The sequence below is a fragment of the Neocloeon triangulifer genome, unplaced genomic scaffold, assembly GCF_031216515.1.
Source record: "Neocloeon triangulifer isolate White Clay Creek 2 clone unplaced genomic scaffold, ASM3121651v1 ptg000015l, whole genome shotgun sequence".
Taxonomy (NCBI): domain Eukaryota; kingdom Metazoa; phylum Arthropoda; class Insecta; order Ephemeroptera; family Baetidae; genus Neocloeon; species Neocloeon triangulifer.
The window spans coordinates 252,605-277,292 of NW_026775557.1; the positions used below are offsets into that span (position 1 = coordinate 252,605).

At 37.2% G+C, this 24,688-nt stretch overlaps 4 protein-coding genes across 4 annotated transcripts; 1 reads left to right on the top strand and 3 right to left on the bottom strand.

Annotated features, from left to right (window-relative positions):
- Positions 1-1,928: 1,928 nt before the first annotated feature.
- Positions 1,929-14,434, bottom strand: LOC132202364 (DNA-binding protein D-ETS-6-like). The gene is made up of 5 exons (XM_059629233.1): positions 14,029-14,434; positions 11,978-12,250; positions 3,669-3,906; positions 3,327-3,534; positions 1,929-3,184 (listed from the first exon to the last, which is right to left on the bottom strand). The coding sequence occupies exons 1-5, from the start codon at positions 14,348-14,350 to the stop codon at positions 2,972-2,974; spliced, it is 1,254 nt and encodes a 417-aa protein (XP_059485216.1). The 5' UTR covers positions 14,351-14,434; the 3' UTR covers positions 1,929-2,971.
- A 3,120-nt stretch (positions 14,435-17,554) lies between these two features.
- On the bottom strand, positions 17,555-18,662 carry LOC132202518 (trafficking protein particle complex subunit 4). The gene is made up of 3 exons (XM_059629474.1): positions 18,369-18,662; positions 17,961-18,239; positions 17,555-17,904 (listed from the first exon to the last, which is right to left on the bottom strand). Exons 1-3 carry the CDS (start codon positions 18,541-18,543, stop codon positions 17,705-17,707), a joined length of 654 nt encoding a protein of 217 aa, XP_059485457.1. The 5' UTR covers positions 18,544-18,662; the 3' UTR covers positions 17,555-17,704.
- A 24-nt stretch (positions 18,663-18,686) lies between these two features.
- LOC132202516 (exosome component 10) lies at positions 18,687-22,392 on the top strand. The gene is made up of 15 exons (XM_059629471.1): positions 18,687-18,906; positions 18,993-19,126; positions 19,184-19,295; positions 19,353-19,487; positions 19,546-19,736; positions 19,790-19,973; positions 20,026-20,169; positions 20,231-20,421; positions 20,474-20,630; positions 20,713-21,024; positions 21,093-21,311; positions 21,365-21,541; positions 21,599-21,850; positions 21,910-22,152; positions 22,262-22,392. The coding sequence occupies exons 1-15, from the start codon at positions 18,817-18,819 to the stop codon at positions 22,319-22,321; spliced, it is 2,601 nt and encodes an 866-aa protein (XP_059485454.1). The 5' UTR covers positions 18,687-18,816; the 3' UTR covers positions 22,322-22,392.
- Positions 22,204-24,626, bottom strand: LOC132202517 (tachykinin-like peptides receptor 99D). Its single transcript, XM_059629472.1, has 8 exons — positions 24,446-24,626; positions 24,025-24,187; positions 23,673-23,926; positions 23,399-23,618; positions 23,112-23,354; positions 22,860-22,960; positions 22,719-22,809; positions 22,204-22,654 (listed from the first exon to the last, which is right to left on the bottom strand). Exons 2-8 carry the CDS (start codon positions 24,031-24,033, stop codon positions 22,418-22,420), a joined length of 1,155 nt encoding a protein of 384 aa, XP_059485455.1. The 5' UTR covers positions 24,034-24,187; positions 24,446-24,626; the 3' UTR covers positions 22,204-22,417.
- Positions 24,627-24,688: the final 62 nt, after the last annotated feature.

A 24,688-nucleotide genomic window follows, 5' to 3' on the forward strand; every position in this document is an offset into this window, starting at 1 on the left:
AAAATTAATAATCTAAAGTTTTCATGATCGGCCATAACAAAAGTGTAAGTCTTTAATAAAAATGCTCTATGATGCTCTATTAATGAAAAAAAAAAGAAAAACAATACTTAAGGATTCTTTGAATGAAATTTGAATACCTTAATATTTTTCTGGTCAATAATTAATCTGACAATAAGATCCACACATAAAGTATTTCCAATTCAAAAAAATTATTAAACTGATATTACACTTAACACGTCATAATGATCTTGTTAAAATGGTTCTAGATTTGACTCATTTGTAAATTTTTAGATTGGATTTTGCAGCTGTGACCGTTTGCGTTGAATAACGGTCAGAGTTGCGAACGGAAGTTTTTGCGGTGCGCACCGGAACAGGGTGCGCGTGGCGGACAGACCTTTACTTGTGTGAGGGTTCGACGAACAAGATGATCGCTGCTGGTGCTCTCTGTTATCACCAGGGACTCATTTATCAAAAGCGTGCAACTGGACAACCAGGATTTTTCTTCCGGCTCCGCCACCTCTGGGGGATAATCGCTCACAAATGGACGTATTTTTCAACTCGCTACTCTCGATTTTTGATCAGCAAACACGCCGTAAAAAATATTACCACGCACACGGTGCAGCTGCTCGAGCGGCGATAAATCAATCTGCGAACGCGCCCAGCCAATTTCGAGCTCGCATTATATGGACTAGTGAGTGGGCATTCGCTTAATGTCCCCGCAATTTTCGCACCACCGCTGAAAGTATGAAGCTAGGTCATGTTGTGCGGATTAAAATGAAACTAATCCAGTCTGAATAGCAAGTAGAAAAGCCGAGAGTGCATCTCGCTGCCAGTTGGGGTTATCTCGTGCACGTGTCGCAGGTAAAAAGACAGTTGCAATTTCACGGCGGACTTGATAAATGGCCAACTTTACAGCTGCTAAAACTTTATTTTCGCTCGGGGCGTTTTCTCTCTCCTGCCTCAGAAAAAACAATCTACACGCTGGCTGCAAAGCGAGATTAGTTTGTCGTGTCCAAGTTTTGATGATAAATAATCCACTTTTCGAGGCAGCGAGTTGCGCGCCACATTCAGACTCTCTTTCTCCTTTAACTTCCGACGTGATATTTGGTCTCACTTAAACCTATGAATTACCAGGACCGTTGTCGTGATTACTTTTTCCAGCTACTCTAAAACTCCACACGGACGGGCTCGCCGACACTTTTTTCCACGTCTCTAACCTTTTTCAAGATTAATTCATAATCCTCTTAAAATTCCACGTGAACTTCAGCTGCGCGATTACAAAGCTTTTTATTCTGCTGTAACGCGACTTGATTGATTTATGAGTAAAATGAGGCGCACTTTGGTTCAGCTTCGGGACAGTGCTTCGATGGATTAATTATAATGGATGGCGATCGCTTTGATGCCCCGTCATTTTGAACAAAAAGATCTAAAAAAAAATTAACTGTATTAATCACCATCATAATAAATTATAAGGAATAAAAAAAATTTAATTAAATTTTTCTAATTTTTAAGTTATTATTCTTAAATTTCGTTTGACAAAAGAAGTGACGGATATTTTATTTTAATAATAAACTTAAGTTGCAGGTACCAGACCAGACACCAAATATATTATTGCGAACGTCTCTTTCAACCATATTAAAATAAGGCCACGAATTTTTTTTTAAATAATTTCAATTTAATTTACGAAAATATAAAAATAGATAGCTAGTAATTAATTTATTATGCAAATGTAGAGATAAAATAGCGCATTTTCTTAGAGCTTCTTACCTTTTTCACCCCTTGTGGATGCAAACGACATCTGTGGTGTTCCTGCCAGCTTTCAGAAAATCAATATTGGCATCCGCTGAACTTACTCCTGCAAAGAGTAGATGGCAACAGTTGATTCTTTTCCAGAATTAAATTGGAAAACTCATGAAAAACGAATAAAATTATTTTCTGCAAATCTATTTCTGTATCATTTTATTGAATAAACACATTGGAAAATGTTTAAACTTATTTTTAAATGCAATGAATAATTATGATCAAAACTTTTATCCAAAACTAATTTTATTTAGGTCATAAGCAAAACGAAAACAATTTTACACAATCAATATGAAAAATAAATTATTAAAACCGACTCTCCCAAGAATCTGAATTGTTTGACAGTGTAATTTGTAGTTAATTTAAGTCTTTTTCCACGTCAGTATAGACTTCCAAGAACTTGAAAGTTTAATTAATTCTTACTATTATAACTCTGGCAATTTTCCCCTAAAAGTCTTTGCATATAATTAAATTCAGCTTCGTCAGGAGAAATTTTTAAGTATAATTTACAAAAAAAAATATGCAAGTATTGCAAGTGAAAAATGCTTTCAGACGTATGCAATCCGCTTGACAGTGAAGCATTGCAGGTTGCATATTTAAAACATGAATAAGTCATAATGCAGAGATTAATTTTACTTTTGATGCACTAATTTAACTAAATTAAGGAAAAAGGCTACTTGCTAGCCAACATTTGTCCAAAATTATATATGTATGTGCAATATACTTTTTGCAAACAAAAACTTTACAAGGCTCAGTCTCACGCGCCCATTGAAGTTAGTGGATGATTGCTTGGCCCTAGTTTATATATGATGGCAATAATTTATTTTATGAGTATCTTAAACACTACAGTAATTTTAAGAGATTACAAATTTTGCACTTAGTTAACAATTTTGTTCAAGATGATAATAGTTTGAAAGAAATTACATTTGGAAAATGTTACAAAATCTTTCCACTTATTCTTTCCACTGAGAAAAATGCAAGAAAGCAAAGAGAAACCCACAGGAGCTGGAAGAATGAGGACAGTCCTTCATTGAGGATTATGAAAAGAATCAACGACGTGGGAATTACAAGTGAACTTGATGTCTTTTGATGCTTAGGAACTCTGCAACACAGTTGCGAAATGCACAGTATACAGTTGGCTGCGTTGTAAAAGCATAAGAGAGATCACAGGTCAGTGCTGGGATGGCGGTGCACCTGGATAAGGATAGCACCTGGAGAGGCTGGGCGGCCGATGCGGACCTGGAGAACCACTTCCTGAGGAGCCTCCTGGAGGCGTGTAAAGAGGCGGTGGACTCGGCCAGTAGTGTTGCGAGCCAAAGATGCTGCTCGGAGAGGTTGGTGTGGCCCCCGTAACAACAGGCCCTGATGAAAGCTTTCCATGGCACTAAAATTTTAAATAAAAGTACGATTACAAAAAAAAAATCTATCATATATCAGTTAAATATTTTTATTAGAAAAAAATTTCTTAAATTTATTTCAATTGGCACAAGATATATAATTTTCTATTTTAGTTCTTAAATCTGCACCTCTGCTAAGTGATATGATGTGTGAGGAGAGCCGAAAAGGCTGCTTAATTCTCCAGGGTATCCAGGTGGACTTTTGTAAGGTGATGCCGCCCCAGAAGACCCTTCTCCGTTTTGTGCTTGGCAAGCCTGCATCAGTCCAGTGAAGTCAAATTTGTAGGCGTACCTTTTTCCGTGCACTTTGCTCATTATGTTTTTGTCGTAGTAGTACCTAAAATTAACATTACATTTAATTCATTTAATATTTTAATATTTTTTTTAATTGTATTTTAACAATTTGGAGCCGTCGTTCTCCATATATTATCAGTTTTAAAGGGCGGTGTGCGTGGGAGGCCGACGTGGTACCTGAGAGCTCTACTGAGCTTGTCGTAATTCATGTTGGGTTTGGACTTCCTCTCGCCCCAGCGCCGGGCGACCTCGTCGGGGTCGGTGAGTTTGAATTCTCCATTGGTGCCCTCCCAAGTAATGCAGGCCGCGTTGGACGAATCCGAGAGGAGCTCCAGCAGAAACTGCCACAGTTGGATCTGACCTGATCCTTGCGCGACCAATCGACTGCCGGCCGCGTTTAGCAACTGGTATGGATCTGCGGGCAAAGAAGCATAAATTAAGTTGTGGCGAAGGTAAAGGAGTGGCACAGCAATAAACAAAATACATATTTGCCTCCGTAAAGAATGAAAAGGACTTTTCCTATAGTTTAGCTGCATTATTGTGAAGAAATAAATTTAAAATGCACACTCCCAAACAAAACTAAACTTGGAACTTGCCCATTGCAAGTTTAAAAGGACGTCGATAAAAGAGCCGATAAGACGCTTTATCTTGGTCTGACCCAAATGAAAAATGATAAAAAAAAAGTATAATAATATTATAATAAAGTAGAGCTTTTATATTAAATGAAATGTTTGTTGAGTTTGTCAAGACCTTATAGCTGACGTGTAAAAAAATAAAATAATTAACTAAATTAATTTTTTTCCTCCTTTTTTTACATTAAACCTGATGAATTATATTTTCAATTTTTTTTTAACGTTTTCTCCGGTACACATTTAAAAATAATGAATTTTGCATCATCATAGTGTGACGCGAGAACAGTGTATTTTGAGTAGTCGCAATTTGCGGTTGATTTTAATGGCTGCATCGGCGCCAGCAGAAGCGAAGAAAACAACTGGCGCGCCGCAAACAAGCGTCCCGTCGCCAAAGCCACTGAAATAGCACGTGTGATTTTGTGTGACGCGGATATAAAAGCGAATCAATTATTATTTCGCAAGCGAAGGCACTTCTTTTTAGAAGCCGTACATAATTACAATATAATATTGCCTTTCCAACTGACCAATTGATACAGACACACTCGCCATAAATTAACGGTTTTATCAGCCGCAGTCTCTCCCAAGAAGGCAAGGTCGTTTCAGCGGGCGTCCGAACCGAAACTCGTTAGATGCAGAAGGGGAATTGTGTGAAGCGTTTTCCTGCTATTTTTTACGGCTCTAATGACATCCTCATCTAGCCCAGGCCATTTGCATGTGAGATGAAGTCGTGACTTTCGAAAAGATCACATCCGTCTTGCTCGCGTCCCGCACTTATTGCTACATCTAAAGCACAATAAGGCGCTCGCTTTGAAGAGCGATGCTTTATAATTATATTATCTCTGCTATAACGCAGGAGCGGATTTGGCTCGAGACAAATCCTGGACCATAAATATATCACTAAAGTAAGCAAGCAACGCACTCTCAGACACACCACAGCACATCCTGAAGCAGAAAGTGGGCGACGTTATAAAATTTGCTGATATACACAAAGCAACACTATCTATTAGTGAATTTTCCCAATAGCATATTTATTTTTCATGTAAAATGAATAGGTTTGGATTTTATTTAAAAAATAAAAATAATTTAATGGTATAGCTTTTTATCACTCATATTGCATTAACTCCAATAGTTTTAACCTAAATCTTATTATGATTTTTTTTTCTTGCTAAATAAATATTTTTAAACTTTATTTTAATAAAACTACGTGGAGTGGAAAAACATCAAATTTGGATTTTCAGACGTGTCAAAATTTGTTTTATAATGAAATCTGAAATTTCATAATTATTTCAAGCTCTGACGTGTCAAAGATTTGATATGTAGCATATTTTTCTTTTAGTTTTTTAAATGAAAAAAAATTCTAATTTGAATTTTACTAGATTTACAAAGGAACAGGCGCGAAAAAGAAAAAGAATTATTTTCACTGGTGTCTATTTCCAACAAATTTCTTGGAAAGCAATCTTGACCCGTCCGCACAAAAGATAAAGATCGCACTTTAAGGTGTGATCCTCCCATGGAATTGACTTCTAAAAATATTTCACCTGCCCCGCAGGTCAATTTATTGGCCGCTGCTTAATTGGAGTCAAAAATTCTTGTACCCGCCTACGGTGATTAATGAGAAGAAATAAACCCCTGCTCGAATATGCACGCTCCTTATAATTTAACTGCCGGTCGCCAAGATGAAAGGTTCGGTAGTAGGTGGTCTACCGCTTATAAAATTTGCCTCACAATCGTGTTTATATTGCACGGCGACAGGAAGATAAAAATCTTCTTCATCGGCGGAAAGGGCTCGTCGGTCACAGCAGCAGTCTAGTATGTGTGTAATATAATAAGTAGATAGGCGCGTCGCTGCTTTCAGACGAAAAAAAGGACCACCAAAAGACCACGCGCATACTTGATACCTAATTTGCTGTGAAGTTGTGAACTGAGATTATAAACCTTTTAAGTGGCGACTGCGAGAGAAATCAATGAAATTCCTGTGTGTGGCCAAGCGTTTATATTTTTTTTTTAATTCTCCAACAACTTTATAGGGAGGAATGCCGCTGTTAAAAATTAGGCAGGCAGTCAGAATGTTTTGTTGATGGGCAACAATAAAATTTGAAAGGATAGCGGAAAACCATCATAAGGAACACCCAACCGATTTAGGGAATTAGATTTAGTACATTTATTAATTGTCTAGCATAATAAATTGAAAAAAAATTATAGATAAATCTTTAATTACAGTTCAGTTGCATATCAAAACTTTGAAATTTAAAGTTGAATGGTCGAAAAAAAAATTATTGAAATAAATATTTATTAATATTGATTAATATGTTTTCTACAAAAACAGTAATATTGAGTAAACAAAATACTTCTATAAATTTAAAACTAGTTCTGTAACCGTATTTAAACAAGAAAATAAATCACAATATTTATATGCATTTAATTAAACTTGATAGTTTGAAAATTTATGTTACTAACATAAAATAATTTTAATGTAAAAACTATTTCCAGTGTTTAAAGGAAACGGAAACAGCTCTTTCAACAATCCAACGTTATGAAAAAATGATAAAGAATTTTCAGATATTTCATCTAACTTTTCTCTAAAGGTCATCTTTTAGTTACTGCCGTCCATCTAAAAAATTATATGGTGGCTGCGCTTGTCAGTCAGGCACTTAGCATCCTGACAATGAATGAGTCACTCCAAATTCGAAAATCACGAGCGGCGGCGGCAGCGGTACAAAGAGGAAACTAAACTACCTGAGCGAAGCATAATTATTGTTTTCCTATTTGACCTGAAAGAGTGCGGCTTCAACAAAGGACCGCGCGGCAGGTGAAATTGCACACAGATCCAGTGTTGTGATTCCCCACTCTAGGACCATCGCCACCCACGTGAAATTCGCGCGCGTCCTTGCCAAAGGTAAAGGAACGGGCGAGTCATCTCACCTTCTCATTATTCATCTGCGGATCGCACGCCGTTGAAGACGAACAGAAAAAAATGCATTCTGTGAGGTCCGCTGGAAATCACGCTTCTTTGCGGTTCATTTCTGTTCTGTCGGACATGACAGGAAGAAGCAAATTTATTTTGATTTCGATCACACGCCGTGATTTTTCTAATCACAGGCAGAGATTGTTATGTTGTATTTAATGATGCGAATCACCAAATATAAATGCAAAAAAAAATTAGATTCAATTTCCTCTCTCACTTCTCTCCCAACAATTCAACGACAGGTAAAAAAGAAAGAAATGGTTGTAAGAAGAGTAAATTTTAATGTTTATAATATTTTAAAATTAATTCGAACCTTTTGTGATTAATTTTAGCTTTCATTCTATTTCCATTTTTTCGGGGTGATTCATTTTTCATTTCAATCAGTAAAAATACTGCAAATAAAATATAATAAAACCTTTTTCTCAAACAAATTATTTTCCGAAAATTGAATGTAAATAATGAGACGAAACAATTGGATAAATAAACATCAATAATAAAAAAATCAATGTGATACAAAATTAAATTTTCTTATTATATTTAGTGTATATGTATTTTACAAACGCGTATTGAGAGTGTTTTCAGTGCAAGTTAATTTTATTAAGAGCCAGCAGTGCTAATCTGATTTATATCCTAAAATCAAAGTGTTTGAAATGAAAATTTCAGTTCTGACAGTTGAAGCTCTCCCTTCGTCAAATTTTGTTCAGAGCGTTACACAAATTAAAACGAAACCGCAAGTAGACTTGCTTCTCGGAAATCAAGCTCCATTTGAGATCCCAAGAGCCGCGCGCGCCAGAAAATTTTCCTTGGTGCATTCCTAGTATACGGGGGCCAATTATTATTTGCCATGCAGCGGCAGTGATTGAACGCGGCGCACACACAATTTCATCAAAAGCAGGAGTGGCAGTTCAACTTTGAGGAAGAGCTGCGTTATAAATAAAAATAACGCGCGCTCGGCAATGTGAACGGAGGAGGCTCGGAGAGCGAACAATGAGAAGAAGAAAACTTCAATGCTAATGCTTGGGATTCCCCGAGTCAATTTATACACAATGTGACAAAAAGCTTCCGCAAAATTAGTTTATGAAATGGAAACGTAAATTTGGAATTTTAAAATTTAAATTAAATAAAATTTTATCGGCTGCTTACCATTGTAAAGCATAGGCGATTTGACTGCTGACCTGCGGATGATTTCGAGGTGGTGGTCTGCAGAGGCCACGGCCGCGGCCACCTTGCGCCAATGTGCCAGCTCCACGGGCCGGCCTGCGGGCTTCCACATCCCCGCAACCAAGAGACTGACGCGCGTACAATTCCCACACCACCCTCGGGGACGCTCGACCCGGGGTGCCCAAGATTTCGCGCATGACTGCACCCGATCATGATTTCATTATCGGCCGCTTTCTTTTTGTTGATAGAGGGACAGGACGTGATTGAAAAGGTTAAGTTGTGGCATTATTTCATTGTAATGCACATGAAATTCCTACTGCGACGATTTAAGTCTCCAAAATTCAAAGAATTCCAAATAACCTACACAATTTTTAGTCATGCAATATTTCAGTTAAATTCACTATTTCACTACAAGAAGGCAATCTGGTATAAGCATTTTTTCAAGTAAAACAATGGAAAGAATAAACCAGAAAACAAATAACTTTTAAATTATCTTACTTATTATCAGTTCCTCGTGAGTCTTTTTTGATTTCTTGGATGCTTTTAAAAATTTTTTTAATTATAAGTAGTAATTTTTATTTTAAATTATGCTTTAATCCAGTTTAAAAATAATAATACCTTTATAAATTATTTTAATATTTTTTTTAATTTATAGAAATAATATTTATTATTTATTTTGTAAATTTATAAGAATTAAAATAAAAAATTCAATTCAACAGTTTTTATATGCAATTAATGTTATAGCAACTAAATGATGCCCTTTTTTAATTTATTTTGTGTGCAAGCTCTTCAAAATTGTCATCTTTCTCAAAATTAAATTCTTCGTCAGGTATTTTCATTCAATATAATTAGGTTTTACCGTGTTGTATTTAATATATAACTTAATTCCTAAAGATTATTTCTGAAATAAATGTATTATTATTAAAAATGAAGCTTCTAGATTTGCTAAATCCGACGGAGCAAAGCCAAATCCACTGCTGACCATAAAACATAAGAGGAACGGACAAAGGCAATCCACGGTGAGAGCTCAGTTAATGCGATAATTATTCATTTCGCCATTTGAGCAAAGCGCCTCATCCTTCCTTTCTACATTTCCTTCCTTCCTCTTCGGAAGGAGCTTTCGATGTCGACAGTGGGTGGCGGCGCGCGTCGCCAGTGAAATAATCAAGAAAACAATATCGAGGGACCGCCCGCGGAGGCCGGCTTTTAAATGTTATTTAAACAATCATATATCACCAGGGCTCTGTGTCAAGTACGGGACAAGTAGGATTTGGCGCGGGCTTAACTACCCGGCCCGAGACTCACTCCACGGGGCGGCTTCTCATCTGAAAGTCAAATGCCGCGCCCCCGACTTTTATTAAACGCGTGCGCACCTTTATTGCCAGTTTATTCTAAACATACCCTGCCTGCACTGTACTGACACCTTCGAGCACGTCAAATTAAATTTGTCGCCAGAATGACTATGATTGGGTCGCCGGCCGAGTTTCGCTCCTCACAAAAATAAGACGCTCGCCAGACAAACGCGCAGAGAAAAGAGCTAGCGGGGTGAGCTGGGGTGGATGGGTCTTATCTTGACCTCATTGAGCCGGCCTCGCTGCATAAAATGCACATTTACTTTTCACCTCGGCGATGATGCCGCCTGCCCCTCAAATGGATTTGCACGTATTTTTCTCGCCAAGAAAAGCTAGACGTTCAAATATTTATTATTTTTTTATTTTTGGGTCTTTTGTGTCAAGAGTTAAAATAAATGGGAAAATATTGCACTTTTCAGTTATATCGTTACATTCGTTGAATCATTAATTAACAATAGGGTTGGGTAAAAAAAGGGATTTTATGGGTTAAAAATTAATATTTAATTTGATATTTGTGATAAATTGTAGATTTTAGTAAAAAAGGAAAAAGAGGTGATTATTGTTGACGTCAAATTGTGTTTTTAGAAAAAAAATTTAATATGCAATTTTCCTGAAAATAGGTAATATTTGTTAAAATTTGGGACATAAAAATATTAAACGATATTAAAAGATCGAAAAATAGATTATTTTGTAAGAAAATAGCTTTTACTTTTATAATTATGGTTTTTTAAAAATTGAAAAACGGTGAATTAGGTAATTCTAAAACATTAATTTTACAAATTTTACTTGAAAAAAGGTTTGATCTTTTTACTAGTAAATTTTATTTAATTTTCTGGGAAATTTTGTGTTCTGAAATCTTCAACTGAATTCGAACCTTTGAAAAGCTGCTATGGAAAGAGCTTAATGATTTCCCAGCAACTAATTTGGTTTCCGTCACACGTAGCGCGAAGGGTCTTGGGAAATAATAAAAAGGAACTGGCCGGAAGTGGCTGCAAGAATCCGATGCGAAAGGAAAACTCCTTATCAGGGCAATAATCTGAGCGATATCCTCTGGCCGGCTTTTATATATTGCTCTGAAAAGATCGAGGGCAGCTTGCCGAAGAGAGTTGGAAAACGTTGGGGCGGCTTTTCTTTTTGCTCAACGCTTTTTCTTCACGCGCGCTTTATTTCTTTAAGCTTTATGGTCGAAAAATACAGTTGGGGAAAGCTATTATCGAAAAATAAAAACACCAGCATGGCGTCAATCTCTCTTGGCCGAAAGGAAAGAACAAGGAAGTCCGAACTTCCTCTCTGCGGATGCAATGAATCACATGCTCATAATATGCGCTGGCTTTCCCTAGTTTCTTTTTTTCAATTAAATGTAAGTAGGAGTTTATGTCTGAGTGACTTTTCTTTCCCCAATTTTTTTTCCATAACGAATTTTTGATTTGATGATTGTGTGTTACAAGGAAATAATTTTGGTGATGCATTTTCTTTTTCTTATCGCGTGATTTAAAAATTAATAAATATCCGAAGTATCCTCAATGTCTCATTTAGGTGGACTTCCCGTCGAGCATAATGAGTAATCTGAACTCATCCGAATCTGACAATCCTTCCTGCTGCAGTGGTGATTTCTGGCTTTTTTTAATACACGCGCGGCAGATGACAGTGGAGAATCGTGCTTATTTTATATATCTGTGTCATCCGCGAGACCGACCGCGTCGCCAGCAGACAAAGCAAATAAACCTGCAGCGCGCTTTACGTATTCCGATTTAAGAGAGAGTGACTTGTTGAGTCAGACGGCAGAAAAAGCTGCAGCAGGAAACCGCCAGCAGACACCCCTTGCTATGGCCGCCCCGGAGATTTCGCGCCCCTCTTTGTTTGCTCATGGATTTCATTTGTGCTCTTTTAATATAAATACCCGGCAGCCCCTCAACTAAGCAATTACATACATAAACGTTTAGGAAGCGGCAAAAGTGAACTTTCAATCAGACTTATATGTTGCCCGTTTGGTCTCACTTTCGAGCAAACACGATGGAATATAACCTCAGCACGTTTATATTTTTATTTATTGCTACTTTTCTCATTAAATTTTATGGTTTCACGCTTGTTTTTGCTATTTTTTATTTTTCATATTTGTTTACATTTTAAACTACAATTTAAAAATTATGAACATAGGAATTACGAAAAACAGAGCTATTTTTTTATAAACCAAAAATTTAGTCATAATTATTTCTACAAAAAATATCTCAAAAAGAATTGGTAAAAATAAAAAAAAATTTACTTGTACATAATGTAAATCCAATTGACTTCTAATTTTAAAATTATTAATTTTCACACCAACATAATATGCACTAAAACTGTAATATTTTGAATAAAAAAGCTTGTAAAACCTACCTTGATTTGGTTCGGAATGTGCAACATCCAGTCTGATGTCTCCTAGGGGACTGGGACTTCGTCCTGTGACGCTGTGCTTCAGATTTGCCAGGTGGGCCGCGAGCACGCTGCCTGCTCTCGGTCCAGCCAGGTCGAGGAACTGCAACTTGCTTAGTTTGCACAGCTCTTGCCCCGTCTTTGGGAAGTCTTGCGGGTCGAGGGGTGGCAGGCAGAACTGCTTGGACACCCATTGCAACCACTGAGCTACATGAATTTCATTCCAGTCGGAAGGATCTGTGAATTAATTAATCAGAATTAATATAATTAAGTCCATCCATCTCACAAACATTTGTTCACTTTTATAAACTTGATTACAAATTGAAATTAAATTTGTAATATATTTTTATTTAATTAAGTTGGTTTATGATAAAAATTATTTTAAAAAGTTTTTAATACTTTTCAAATGATACAAGGAATTTGATATTGTATTTATTTGTTATTCGTTATTCATCATTCGGCCAAACCATGCGTGCTCTCACTTACAAGGAAACTTCCTGTTTGCAGCCTTTGGCAAAGCAATTCTAGTTTTTATCTCAATGAACGTGCAGCGCTGGTCCAGCACCGCGAGATGAATGACTAGATGCACTCAAGGATACTCGTGATTCAGTGTGGGTGATGCATAAAGTAAGCAGAAAAGACACATAATATTTTCGTTCGCACGGTAGTATGTTTGGCATGTTCATTCATAAAATTTTGGTTGTTATATTTTCACTATGTTTCTGCATTTCATCCAGAACAGGCTTACTAAATTAAAAAGTTTAAAATAAAATCAAAGATCAAGATTAATTCTAAACGCCATTTTATATTTTACATAATTTGAAATTTAATCAAATTGATTTAAGTTTATAAAAAAAATTGCAAAATAAATGTCGTATTTTGGCACACATTTCAAATTAAGTCTCTATTTTTCTATGTATGTTGTGAAATAGAGACACTTTTCCTAATAAAAAAACAAAAACGAGCAATTCACTGAAATTTGATAATCATTAATTGGCTCATAATTTAACTTTAATGTTACAAAAGTATCAGTCTATGTTAAGTTTAAACTTTTATCATATAAATTTAATAAGAAAGACTATTTATATGACATGAAAATTATTTTAACTGAAATTTTATCACGAGTCATTGCGGTTTTATAAAAAAATGCTGAAGTTTCCTCACTGTACATTTTTAATCGGAAGTCGTGCGTTTTCAACAATTAAGGACCTTATTGGTGTTTCTTTAATGCTCCTGAAATTTAAATTGCTTTTCAAAAGCAGCAAATGTACTGAGAATCGGCCGGCTTTCTTAAAACTATTCGTAGAATAAACGAAAGCGGGCGTGCATAAATTTGGCTCAAAATATTTGTACGCAGAAGGTTCAATGTAGCTGCAAGACAAACTTATTACGATCGGTGTAACAAGGAAATTGTGGCATATAAATAGCGCTGCTAGTCAGGATCAGGAGCTTGTCGCCATTATTTTATCGCATAAAAGTTGCGTTCAGCGTCCAGCTGGATGCTGTTTTTATAATAAGCGTGTCTGGCTCTGATGCCACCGCGCAACGGTCATAATAAATAAAAAGTTACAAGTAATTACAACCATTGATCAATTAAATTGTAATCTATTGGCCTTTAAATTTGTTGAAATTAATATTTTAAAATTGATGACTATTTGAAAGCTATACCAAATAGTTTTGTTTTTGCCTTTAAATTAATATCTCGCGGCTTGTCCGAATTAAAAAATATATCTCATGATATTAGCAGCAATTATTTAACTAGAATGTGATAATAAATAATTTTTTTAAAGAATAATAAGCCGTCATAATAAGTACACTGTAAAGCCTTTTAGATTTGTTTAGATTTTATTTTTTACTCCAGCATTAAAATTTTGTTGCCTTGATGAATCATTGAAAGCAAACAAAATCCCAAAGATTATTTATTCAAAAATTTATTTGGAAAAATTCCCACTAACTAAATAAACGACAAATTAATAGCAGAGTAATTGATTGTTTTATTGTCAAGAGGTACTAACCGGTTGGCACAACCACTGGCTGTTCTTCTTCGTTGTCTGAGTGGGTCCGGTCGCGTTGCTCATGTCGGGTGTCCGCCGCGTCATCAGCAGCGGCGCCGACTTCGGCGTCGACTACGCAGCGATCGGCGCTGCCAGTGGCGTCCATGCGGGCGTCCCCATGCTTGGACAAGCGCTCGAGCTGCGTGCGATGAAAGTCGCGGGCACACTGCCGAGTGGCGAATTCAGCCTCAATCTCGGCCGACGGCTCAACAAGGAAAAACTGAGCTGACTGCACGGAATGAGTAACCACCTTAAATTCCTGGGATGCTGCGAGGCCCTGCATATTCTGGGTCTCGAACGGCCGAGGCGATCCGATTTTCTGGACACCACTTTTTTTTAGTTTTCCGCGGAGCCCTGCTTTTTCTTTTATCAGTTCCTCCTCTCTTTTGATTCCAAAACCTTTTTCATTCGCGCCATTTTTTTTAGCTGCTATATTTTCGGTTTACATAGTCGCGCTATAAAACTAGCTAGGGGGCTGGTCTCGCGGCGGCAGACGTGTGTGACGTCGGCGGCGAACGCGCGCGTGGGACGCACGCTTTACCATTGCAGCTCCCATATGGGGAGGGATCTAGCTCCTCTTTTTTCTGCACGGAAGGGTTATTCTTAAACCCTCTTTTTTTATTTACAATTTTTATGGGCTGCAAGTGTGCCGCCGAGTGAAGGAATAATAGTTAAAATATTTCAAACATAAATTTTAAACAGAAAATTAACATTTTTTTTTAAATTAATAATTGAATCAATTAAGTTTCTTTTAAAGTTCGCCACCAGCAGTTTATATTTTATTTAAACTTGGTAATATAGGGAAAAGAATCTTTTATAAATTTAATTCTGTATTTTACTTGTATTATGTTAAATATTAATTAATCATTATATCTTAACTAATTAGGGAACGTTGTGAAGTAGAACACACGTGTTTGATGCCAATATAATATACATATGCAATGCCGCTTGCTCAAACTCCCGCCAGACGGATATTCCATTTAGACTTTCAGTTTAATTGTATAATAAAATTATTTTCCGAGAATTGACAATTATTATTGGCACTTGTAAATCCATTCTGCGATATTGGCTCACAAAAAGACAGGTTTTGCCTACTGCTCTGTGTGTTTGTAAAAAAGGGAGCGAGCGGAACGCTCGTTTAATTTCTTTAATTTCGCTCATCACGCATTTGCATGCGAAGCTATAGGTGTTGCAATTATAAGCTGCGGCTTCCACGAAAAGAAATTGTGTCTTTTGCACTCACGGTCAATTCACGTCAAAAGAACTGGAAAAGCTTCTTTTTTTCTAACTGCCTTTATATTACTTTGTGTTTTATATGTTTTCAAAATAAAAAAATCTAATTAAATTGATTAATTTAAAAAAAAGTTTCCCTCATACATCGACGATGATTTAATTTTTAATTGTTCATAATAATATTTAATAAAAAATCATTGTATTATTATAGCGTTATTTGAAAGAAAACTTGGCAAAAATTACAAAAATTACAGACGCGATAGATATAAAATCTTCAACAAAATTGTAATCAGTCCATCTCCTGATCAAGGCGATCGCATCTGGAAGCGTGTGAATAGCGTGAATCATGCTATCAATGCTGGAGTCTCCCTCGTCGCGCGGTGATTCATTCCTTTCAACAGCCGCAGGGCTTTCAAGTGCTGTAGTATGGAGCAGGGACGGAGGATGCAACTGTATTGGTGCTCATTTTCCCATGACCATCACTGACTGATTTGATAAAAAAGGGTAAATAAAACAAAACATAAATCTCGCGTTTAAAGGATAATAAATAATTATCATCAATATCAAGTAGTTATATAGCTTCTTGGTTATTTTTATTCTCAACCAAATATCATTTCTTTATTTAAGTAAAAATTATTTCTTCTCTCTTCTTTTCTTAAGTTTTATCCAAAGGTTGTCGCTTAATTAGTAAAATTGACATAAAAGAGTATTTTAGCATTAATTGAAAAAAACTAATTGCTGGCCGCGCTTATTGTGCTAACAGACTCTCTGGTGCGGTGCGGAGGTGTTGACCGTGATGCTGCGCTATAATCTTATAATATATATACCGATATATTCTACACAAATTCTTTGCGTTCACTTCATTCCATTCTGCTTACTCACAGGATAGACCGCTACTTTTAAGTAATAAAAAAGAAAGAGCACCACACATTAATAAACGTGGTGGTTATTATTATATCAAGTGCTAGCTTATTTATGTGTAAATTTTCTTCTCTCGCGCAATATCGGGCATTTCTCGCATGAATCATTTAGAAAACGTGTTTGGCTTTGCTTGATGCTCAAATGTGATATTATTTAATGAGAGGCGCTTTTTGGAGAAGAATAACAGGCTATTAATCTATCTCGAAACTGTAGTCCAATATTATAATCAAGTGTGCCTGGCTGTGTGGCAAATCAGAAAGATATCCTGTTTGGGTAGGAGTGGTCACACCTAAGGAGCAACAGCATCCAGGAATGTAGAGAGCACACTGGATTCCTCGGCGCATGATCTTGATCGTGACTATCGTGGGAGAATTCCGCGCTTGATTACAATTAGCGGGCGCTGGATGCTGGACCAGGGAGCGGAGCACATGGTTTTAAGCAAATTTAATCACACAAATATTTATTTCAATAATAATATAAATAAATTAAAAATTTATAATATTAAAAAAATATTGCTCCTTTATATCACCTTTTACAACACATAATTTCTGCTTGTACGTATATACTGGGATAAAAATTTAAATATAGTGTTCCGCTACCTGCCCGTGTAGAAAATAGCTGACCTAACAAAACAATAACAGGCAATTACTCCTGACGGGAGAAAATACCAGCCAAAAAGTGTGGCCAGAGGGCTAAAAAAATTTTAAGGCATGATAATTAATCCCTATAATGTGTATGTGATGTGGATTTTAATTTCAGGTGGGTGTATTTATCATCAAAATAGTTCCAGTGCGCTCTCACGTCGGCTCAGTTGCCTTGGGGCCAGTCGGAGAAAATAACTGCAATAATTTAGTCGCGTGTGTATAGCCAAAGGTCTCACAAGCATCTCCTATATTCAACATCGCCGTTTCTTACCGTCACACTTAATACCTCGAGAACGAGGAAAGACTGAAAGAAAATCAGATATGTGCGGCTTTCGCGCGGCGCCTGTGCCAAAAATTCTCATCTGGCGCCAAGTTGCTTGAGGCTTATTACTACAAAAGAGCAACCTGTCGCCTCAAGAAATTTATCTCACCAGAAAAAAAATACTATTTTGATGTATCAAATAATATTTTAGTCATTTAAGTCGAATTGAAAAAAATATAAGTATTTTTTTGTAGGGTTACTGTTTTTGTTTTTTTTTTTACGGTTTTTTCAATTAAACAAAATCTATCAATTTGTTAAAAATATTTGTGTTTGTTTATACATTGATATATATTAAATGATTAGTATAGACTAATCTAGTATAAAAATAATATGAGAGAGGCAAGAGAAAATAAAAATTTAATGGTTTCCATTGTAGCTTAATAATTTTGTATTTTCAAGAAATAACATACGTTTTCATTCACTTTCAAACACTTTTCAAATATACTTTTATGTCTCAGCACTTATTCTGAATTATTCTTATAACAACGAAGCGAATGTAATTTTGTTTCTTGCAACTTCACACATTACTCACTCCGGACTTCTCAACAGTTTCTAACAATGCTTGAAGATTTGTATCAAACAGTTCACACCTGATTGGCATCTCTAAAGAGTAGAATGGGTTTTTGAGAGCAAAGTCTGCATAAATCTCATAAATTTTCTTCAAAAGCACGTCCATACCTTGCTGGGCTGGATCACATATCACCATAAACTTGACACCTGTAAATTAAATTAAAATGAGCGCAATTTTTAATTAGAGTTTTCTTTAAAATAACCTGTGAGTGTTTGAAAACAATGGAGTTTAAAAGTATCTGCTTCTAAAACTTCGATTCCTGAGCTTTTGGGCTCTGGACTCAACTGAATCGCAATGGCAAATAAGGGGTAGAACATGCTGGCAAGGAAAAGCTTGTCGTTGGTCGTCATCTTTGGTCGGCCAAATTTCAAATTGACAGGGTAGTTTTCTGGATTTTCGAGGAACTCCAGCGCATCCTTGCCATCTTCTAACTGCCGCCCAGTGATTAGAATACCATTGATGGCTAAGAGTTGGTGACCAACTGAAACACAGAATCAAAATTATGATTTTATGGATTATTAATTTTATTTTGGAAACTTTCACACGCTTTAAATGAATACTATGTCACCTAAAAATCAGCAAGATTTACGAAGTTAAAATAAAAATTTACCCATGATTCCATCTCTTTGACCAAAGTTGACAACAATCCTCTTATTTTCATAACCAAGTTTTATGTCCAAAGGAAAACTGCACGTTTTCTCCGTCTCTATTTTGGGAACGAAGTGATCGTGCTGGAAGATGAGTCCTCCGGACTTCGAGACGATGTAAACGCTGTATATGCCCATTTTAAAACTTTTTGGCTACATAAATTTGCAAAACTACTAAAATCTTTAATCCAGCAATTTTTTGACAGCAAATTTGCAAACATCCACAACAGCTGGCAATGATCTTTGTTGACAAACGAGAGCCAATGAAAATGATCGATGATTTCTTGATGGCCGCCGCCTCTCCATCCAACACAAAACAACGTGCTGCCCGACGCAAATCGCAAAAGGAAACTCAATTCGTCACTTTGGAATTGTGCATAAGCAGCAAAATTTAAAATATATTTTGCTATAATGCAGGCGACGGACAGTAACGGGAGAGCTAATTCCGAAGGAGATCATGAATTCCTTCCAGGATATAAATCCGTCGACGATTTCATCAAGGTGATTTTTATTCTAAGTTTAAAAGCAAATTATTTTTGTGCGGCTTGCCTAAAAGACTGTAATAATTTGAACATTATTTCTTTCAGACTGGGTACAAAGCAGTTTTGGAAATGACGAAATTGTCAAACAGTTTACCCAGCGATGAGCACTTCCACTATTATTCCAGTTACCCCGCTTTTGAGGAAGCAATGGTCAAGCAAGGGAACCAAACTTTGAGAAGGTCTGCATAACTTGGACGTTTTATGTGGCATTGTCTTCATTTAAATTTTAATTTCAGCATTTCAAGTGTGATTCAAAGCGCTGGAATGAAAGGAAATATTGTCAGACGAGATATGGAGGAAAAATTTGAGCTTTTGTTAGATTCGAATGACACAATTTTAGAGCAAGTTGTAAGTTATTCAATCAAATAATTGGCTTTGATTAATTATAGTGCTTTACTCATATAGGCGCTTAACTTGGATGAGGTGGCTGGTATCAGGAAAAATCCTGGGGCAGAGGAAAAGGACGTAATAAAAGTAAATCGGCCTTTGAGTGGTTCCTGGAATCAATCATTTTCATCACCTTCCAGTGTCACTCAAGAAGTAGAATTTAACTTTACAAATTTTAAAATTTTTATTATTATTTTATTATTTCATTTAGATTGTTAAGAGCAACACAAGTTCGCCTTCTGCATTAAGAGCTACCTTGCCAAAAGTAACCGTGAAACCGCAGCATAGCTTCCCTGACAAAATTGACAACAGGCCTGGTGCATTTGAACCGAAAATCAAAGAGAAGCCTCATGCATTGAAGCCCCTTTCTTCTCTGCTCATGCTTTCTGACTATGGAGAATGGTATTTAACCAAAGACCCCACGTTTATTCAAATTTAATTAAATTTCTTGACAGCTTTAGCCATCCATATGAGTATGAATTGGATCTGTTTGACCCACCGGAACATCAACTTATACCAGTTGAGCCAAAAGCTCCTAGGACGGACCAAACGCCATTAAAATATGTTGATAGCCCTCAAGAATTAAAGCATATGCAACAACATTTAAGGAACTACAAGGAAATTGCCATTGATCTTGAAGTAAGCAGATTTAAGATTTTTTAATTTTAATTTTATACAATTCGATTTTCAGCACCACAACTACAGATCTTTCCAAGGCTTCACTTGTCTTATGCAAATTTCCAGCAGACACTCGGATTTCATTGTAGACACACTCAAGCTCAGAGGAGAGCTGCACTGCCTCAATGAAATTTTTGCAGATCCTAAAATCGTTAAGGTATATATATTTCTTTGAAAATAATATTTTTACATATTGGTAAACAAATTATTTAAACTAGGTCTTGCACGGAGCTGACAGTGATGTTGTGTGGCTGCAAAAGGACTTGGGCCTTTACTTAGTGAACATGTTTGACACCCACCAAGCTGGAAAACTGATGAACTTCCCTAGATTGAATTTGGCTTACTTGTTGAAGTACTATTGTGATGTAGACGTAGACAAGCGTTATCAGCTTGCCGATTGGAGAATAAGGTTTTGTCTTATATTTTAAAATTTTTCTATAACCTTGTATGTGATTTTTCAGACCACTGCCCGAAGAGATGATCCAATATGCTAGGATGGACACGCATTTCTTGCTCTACGTGTATGACAGATTGAAAAATGATTTGTGGGAATCTGGAGCAAACTCAGACCGGCTAATCAAAGCTGCAATACATCAGAGCACACAGCTTTGCAAGAAGGTAGTTGAAATTACGTTATTATTGTTTATCCTGCTCAAGTCTTGTGATTTGTGAAATATTTTATTTTAATTAATGCATTCAGATTTACGTGAAACCTCAACTGACCCAAGAAGCACACCTCATGCTTTACCAAAAGTCAAGAAAAATGTTCAACAACCGGCAGTTGTGGGCCCTGGAAAAGATTTTTGCTTGGAGGTTCCATACAGCAATGGAAGAAGATGAGAGCCTTCCATATGTTCTGCCAAACCACATGCTATTGCAAATTGCTGAAAATCTTCCAAGAGAAATGCAGGGCATCTTGGCTTGCTGCAACCCAATTCCTGTGTTAGTTCGTCAGAACCTCACTAAAATTCACCGCATTATCCTTGAGGCAAGGGAGCAGCCTCTTGTTCAGGTAAATCTTCTTTTTAAATCGTGAATATTTTCCTTCAATTTTCACCATATGCTTGCATTTATTCACAGACTGCTGCTACAGAGGATTTGTCCATGAGGTCAAATCAAACAGAGTGGACAAAAATTAACATTGAATCCACCTTGCACTGCCCCCATCAACTTTTAAAGGAAGAACAGAGAGACAACCTTCCAACACTTCTCGGTGCAAAAAAAATGGAAGAAGTAAAAGTTAAAGGCATTTTGAAGACATCAGCAACAATAGCAGTTTTTAGTGCTTTTGGTCAAAATGTGAGTTCAGACCATCATGTGTTTAAAAAAAAATTAATGATAAAATTTTGCAGACTAAACTCGCAAGTAGCAAAAAGAAAGTGATGAGCCCTTATCAAAGGTACTTATTAGTAAAACCGTACCTACAGCACCTGTCTAATTTGGCAGCCTTGAAAGAGGCTGCAGACAAAGAAATCAAGGTAGACAAATCGTCTACAACAAACCAACTCGAACTTCATGGTCTAGCACAGGTCGAATTTCGAAAGCTTGCCTATAGTAATTTTCTAAAAGATTGATTGCTTTTTCAGGTTCAACAACACTTTGAGGAGCTTGATAGCCGCACTGCGGCTCAAAACCGTACACCTGTCAGACAAGCACCTTCGGAAAGCGAAGAAGAAGATGGAAAATCAGCTTCAGTAAAAAGACCGCATGCAGAGTTTGAATCTTTGGATGGAAAGGAAGAGGAGGAGGAGGAAATAGAAGGGCCTCTTAATAAAAGATTTAAGGAGGATAAAATTCAACCATTCCGCCCTGGAAGAAATAATTTAAGCGTCGCTCAGGTTATTTTAGATGATCCACTAAATTTCTCTATTTTTATAATTTTGTTTGAAAATTGTAGACCCAGTCCAAGTTTCAGAGGAATAAGAAGACAAATCAGCAGAAGAAAAAGAACTTTGACAGGGGCCAAAAAGGCAACTGGTCAAATGAAGCTCCTGCGGCAACTCAAAACCAACCTGGGCCTAGCCAGGCTTTCAACTACAATCAAGTGAATTTCAACAAGTTCCAAGGAGGCAGTCGAAATGTTGACAAGAGAAAGAACTTCAACGACAAAGGAAATAGAGGCAGAGGTGGAGGGAACAAGGTGGGTGAAATGGAATATAAACTGATTTCACGTTAAATTTGAGTTATTTCAACTTTGAACTGCATTCATTTAAAATAATTTTATTTATTTAATCCTATTTATGTTTCAGAAAAAGAGATTCAACTTCCCTCAGAGGCAGAATCAGAAAAGCCACACTTACAAAACGTAAGTTCTATCTTGCACAAAGAAAGCATATTTGTTTACTCCAATGAATAAAAACATTGGTTCATTGTCCGAAAATTGCGTCTTAAGAAACCTTCACATTTCACAATGAGAGACGATTGCCAGTGGGTCTGTAACCAACTGCTGTTGTCACTAGTCCAGTCAAATTGCTGCTGCGCCTCCGTTGATTGAGTATCGCGATGCTTTCACTCTGGCGTCCTGGGTGGTACAAGACGGACGACGGCACTCGTCCTGTATCAATGGACTGCGTGGGTTTGGGCAGGTTCAGCAGCCGGCTGCAAAGTATGCATCTGCTCCTGAAGCGCCGTCTAAAATTTTCCTTAAATAGCAGTAAAATCATTTCATTTTAATATCTGTTAAAATAATTGATTTTGAATTATCACGTTATAAATCCCATAAACGAAAGGGTTGCACACGCTATTGCTCATTGCCAGCCAGTCACAGCAAAACCAGATTATATTGATGTATCTGTACCTAATAGGCGGATTATTAATTAGTTTATATTTATTTTATTTAACGCGTACTCGTTGATTTTGGGGAAGATGTCCTGCAGAACATTGTAGGTCTGCAACGGCATCCAACAGACCGCAAAAAGTGCCACCACCACCACCAGCATTTTTATAACCTGCAAGTGGATTGCTTCGTTAAGTGCGAGTCAACGTTTGACGGTGATTTATGTCGCGCCTCGTAAAAGATGAAAGCGCTTCGTGCATAAATATTATCTTCTGGTCAGCCAGGCCAGAGTGGAAAATTTCCAATCGACTTCAAATACGAACCCGCTTTTTGTTGCGGAGAAGCGTGGCGTCCCTTTGATTCTGTGCGTTTCCGGGGGGCTGAGCGCCCCACAGGCGCAGGGCCAGCAACGCGTACATGGCGCTGATAATGATTAGGGGCGCGAAGTACTGAGTGCCCACAAGAAGACGTCGGTACCATTTGAGCACATCGACCGGGATGCCGACAAAGTCGCAGAAAGGTTTAGTCAGTTCGGGATTGCTGTACGAAGCGGGCACTTCCCTGACCTATACAAATTTAAATTATAAATTGAAATTTATTATATTTTTACCTCTAAAGTGATTAGCATCGGCATTGCCAGCGTCACCCCTGCAGTCCAAATTGCAATCAAAGTGAATCGCGCTTGCCAGAGGGACACTTTTAGTGGCTTCGCTACAGCCCTGTACCTTCGCACGGCAATTGTGGTCAGGGTGAAAACGGACACGTTCACGCTCAGCGTCTGGATGAATGGGCAGAACGAGCACATAAAGTCTGGCAGGTCCCACCTTTGTCTGAAATACGACCAAAATTTAGTATTCCATTTATTTTTCCAAATCTGTTCGTACAAAAGTGCCGCCTGAAATTGAAAAGGAACGACAAATAGCCCGATGATGACATCCGCAAAGGCCAGGTTGGCCAAAAGCCAGTTTGTGGCGCTCCGTTGCATGCGTTGGCTACCGAGGACTGCCCACATTACCAGCGAGTTGCCAGCGACCGAGAGCACCGAAATTGCCCCGTAGCATATTGATAGCAAAACCACAACCTCCACCGAAGGGCCGTATAATTCGTCCTCTTCGGACCATGTGTAGTTCATTCCATACTAAACACACAACGAGAGCGTGGTAATAATTTTTTTTTCATAAATCTCAAAAATATTATTATTTATTGGAAATATTTTGATTAGTTCTGAACTATTACCTCCTTCATTTTGTTTTTTGCTCGGCTAAGGTACGTTTAGTATTTTCACAAAACCTAATTATGCAAGCAGCGCAATGAGTGGCGCCGTTCGCATCAGCCATAGTGTTGGTTTTATTGCACCACAGCATTGTCCCTTCGAATGATAAGGCACCTTTGGTGTGATCTGCAAACGAACATCAACGTGGTAGAAAGCAGAGCATTTTTATTTTCGACATAAGCATCAGGCGCTAATTAAAGTCATAGGCTCCTAATACCAGCATTTACGGGATAAAAATTATTTTCAATGCAAAAATTTTTGCACAAAATATTACTTAATATTTGTATTCCTATTAGTGTTAAAAATTCAATTGAGAGCAAAAATAATTTTAAGCAACTTAAATGTGTCTCTGAAAGAATTCTCTGAAAACAAAATTCTGCTGACCTTGTCAACGAAGATGACATCATCTGTAATCACTGATAATTTTTGGATAACCTATAAATCAAAATAAAATCCGAGGACACGCGCTGATGCCGCGACTCCTGCGCTCTGGAGAGGTGCACACCATCCAGCAAATTCGCTGCTCTATTCTGGTGCTCACCGGTGTGTGTGTGCCTAAAAGAGAGCGAAATGCTACTGCGCGCTTGAAAATTTATGACCCTCTTGGCTCCTTGAATTTAGCGAGAT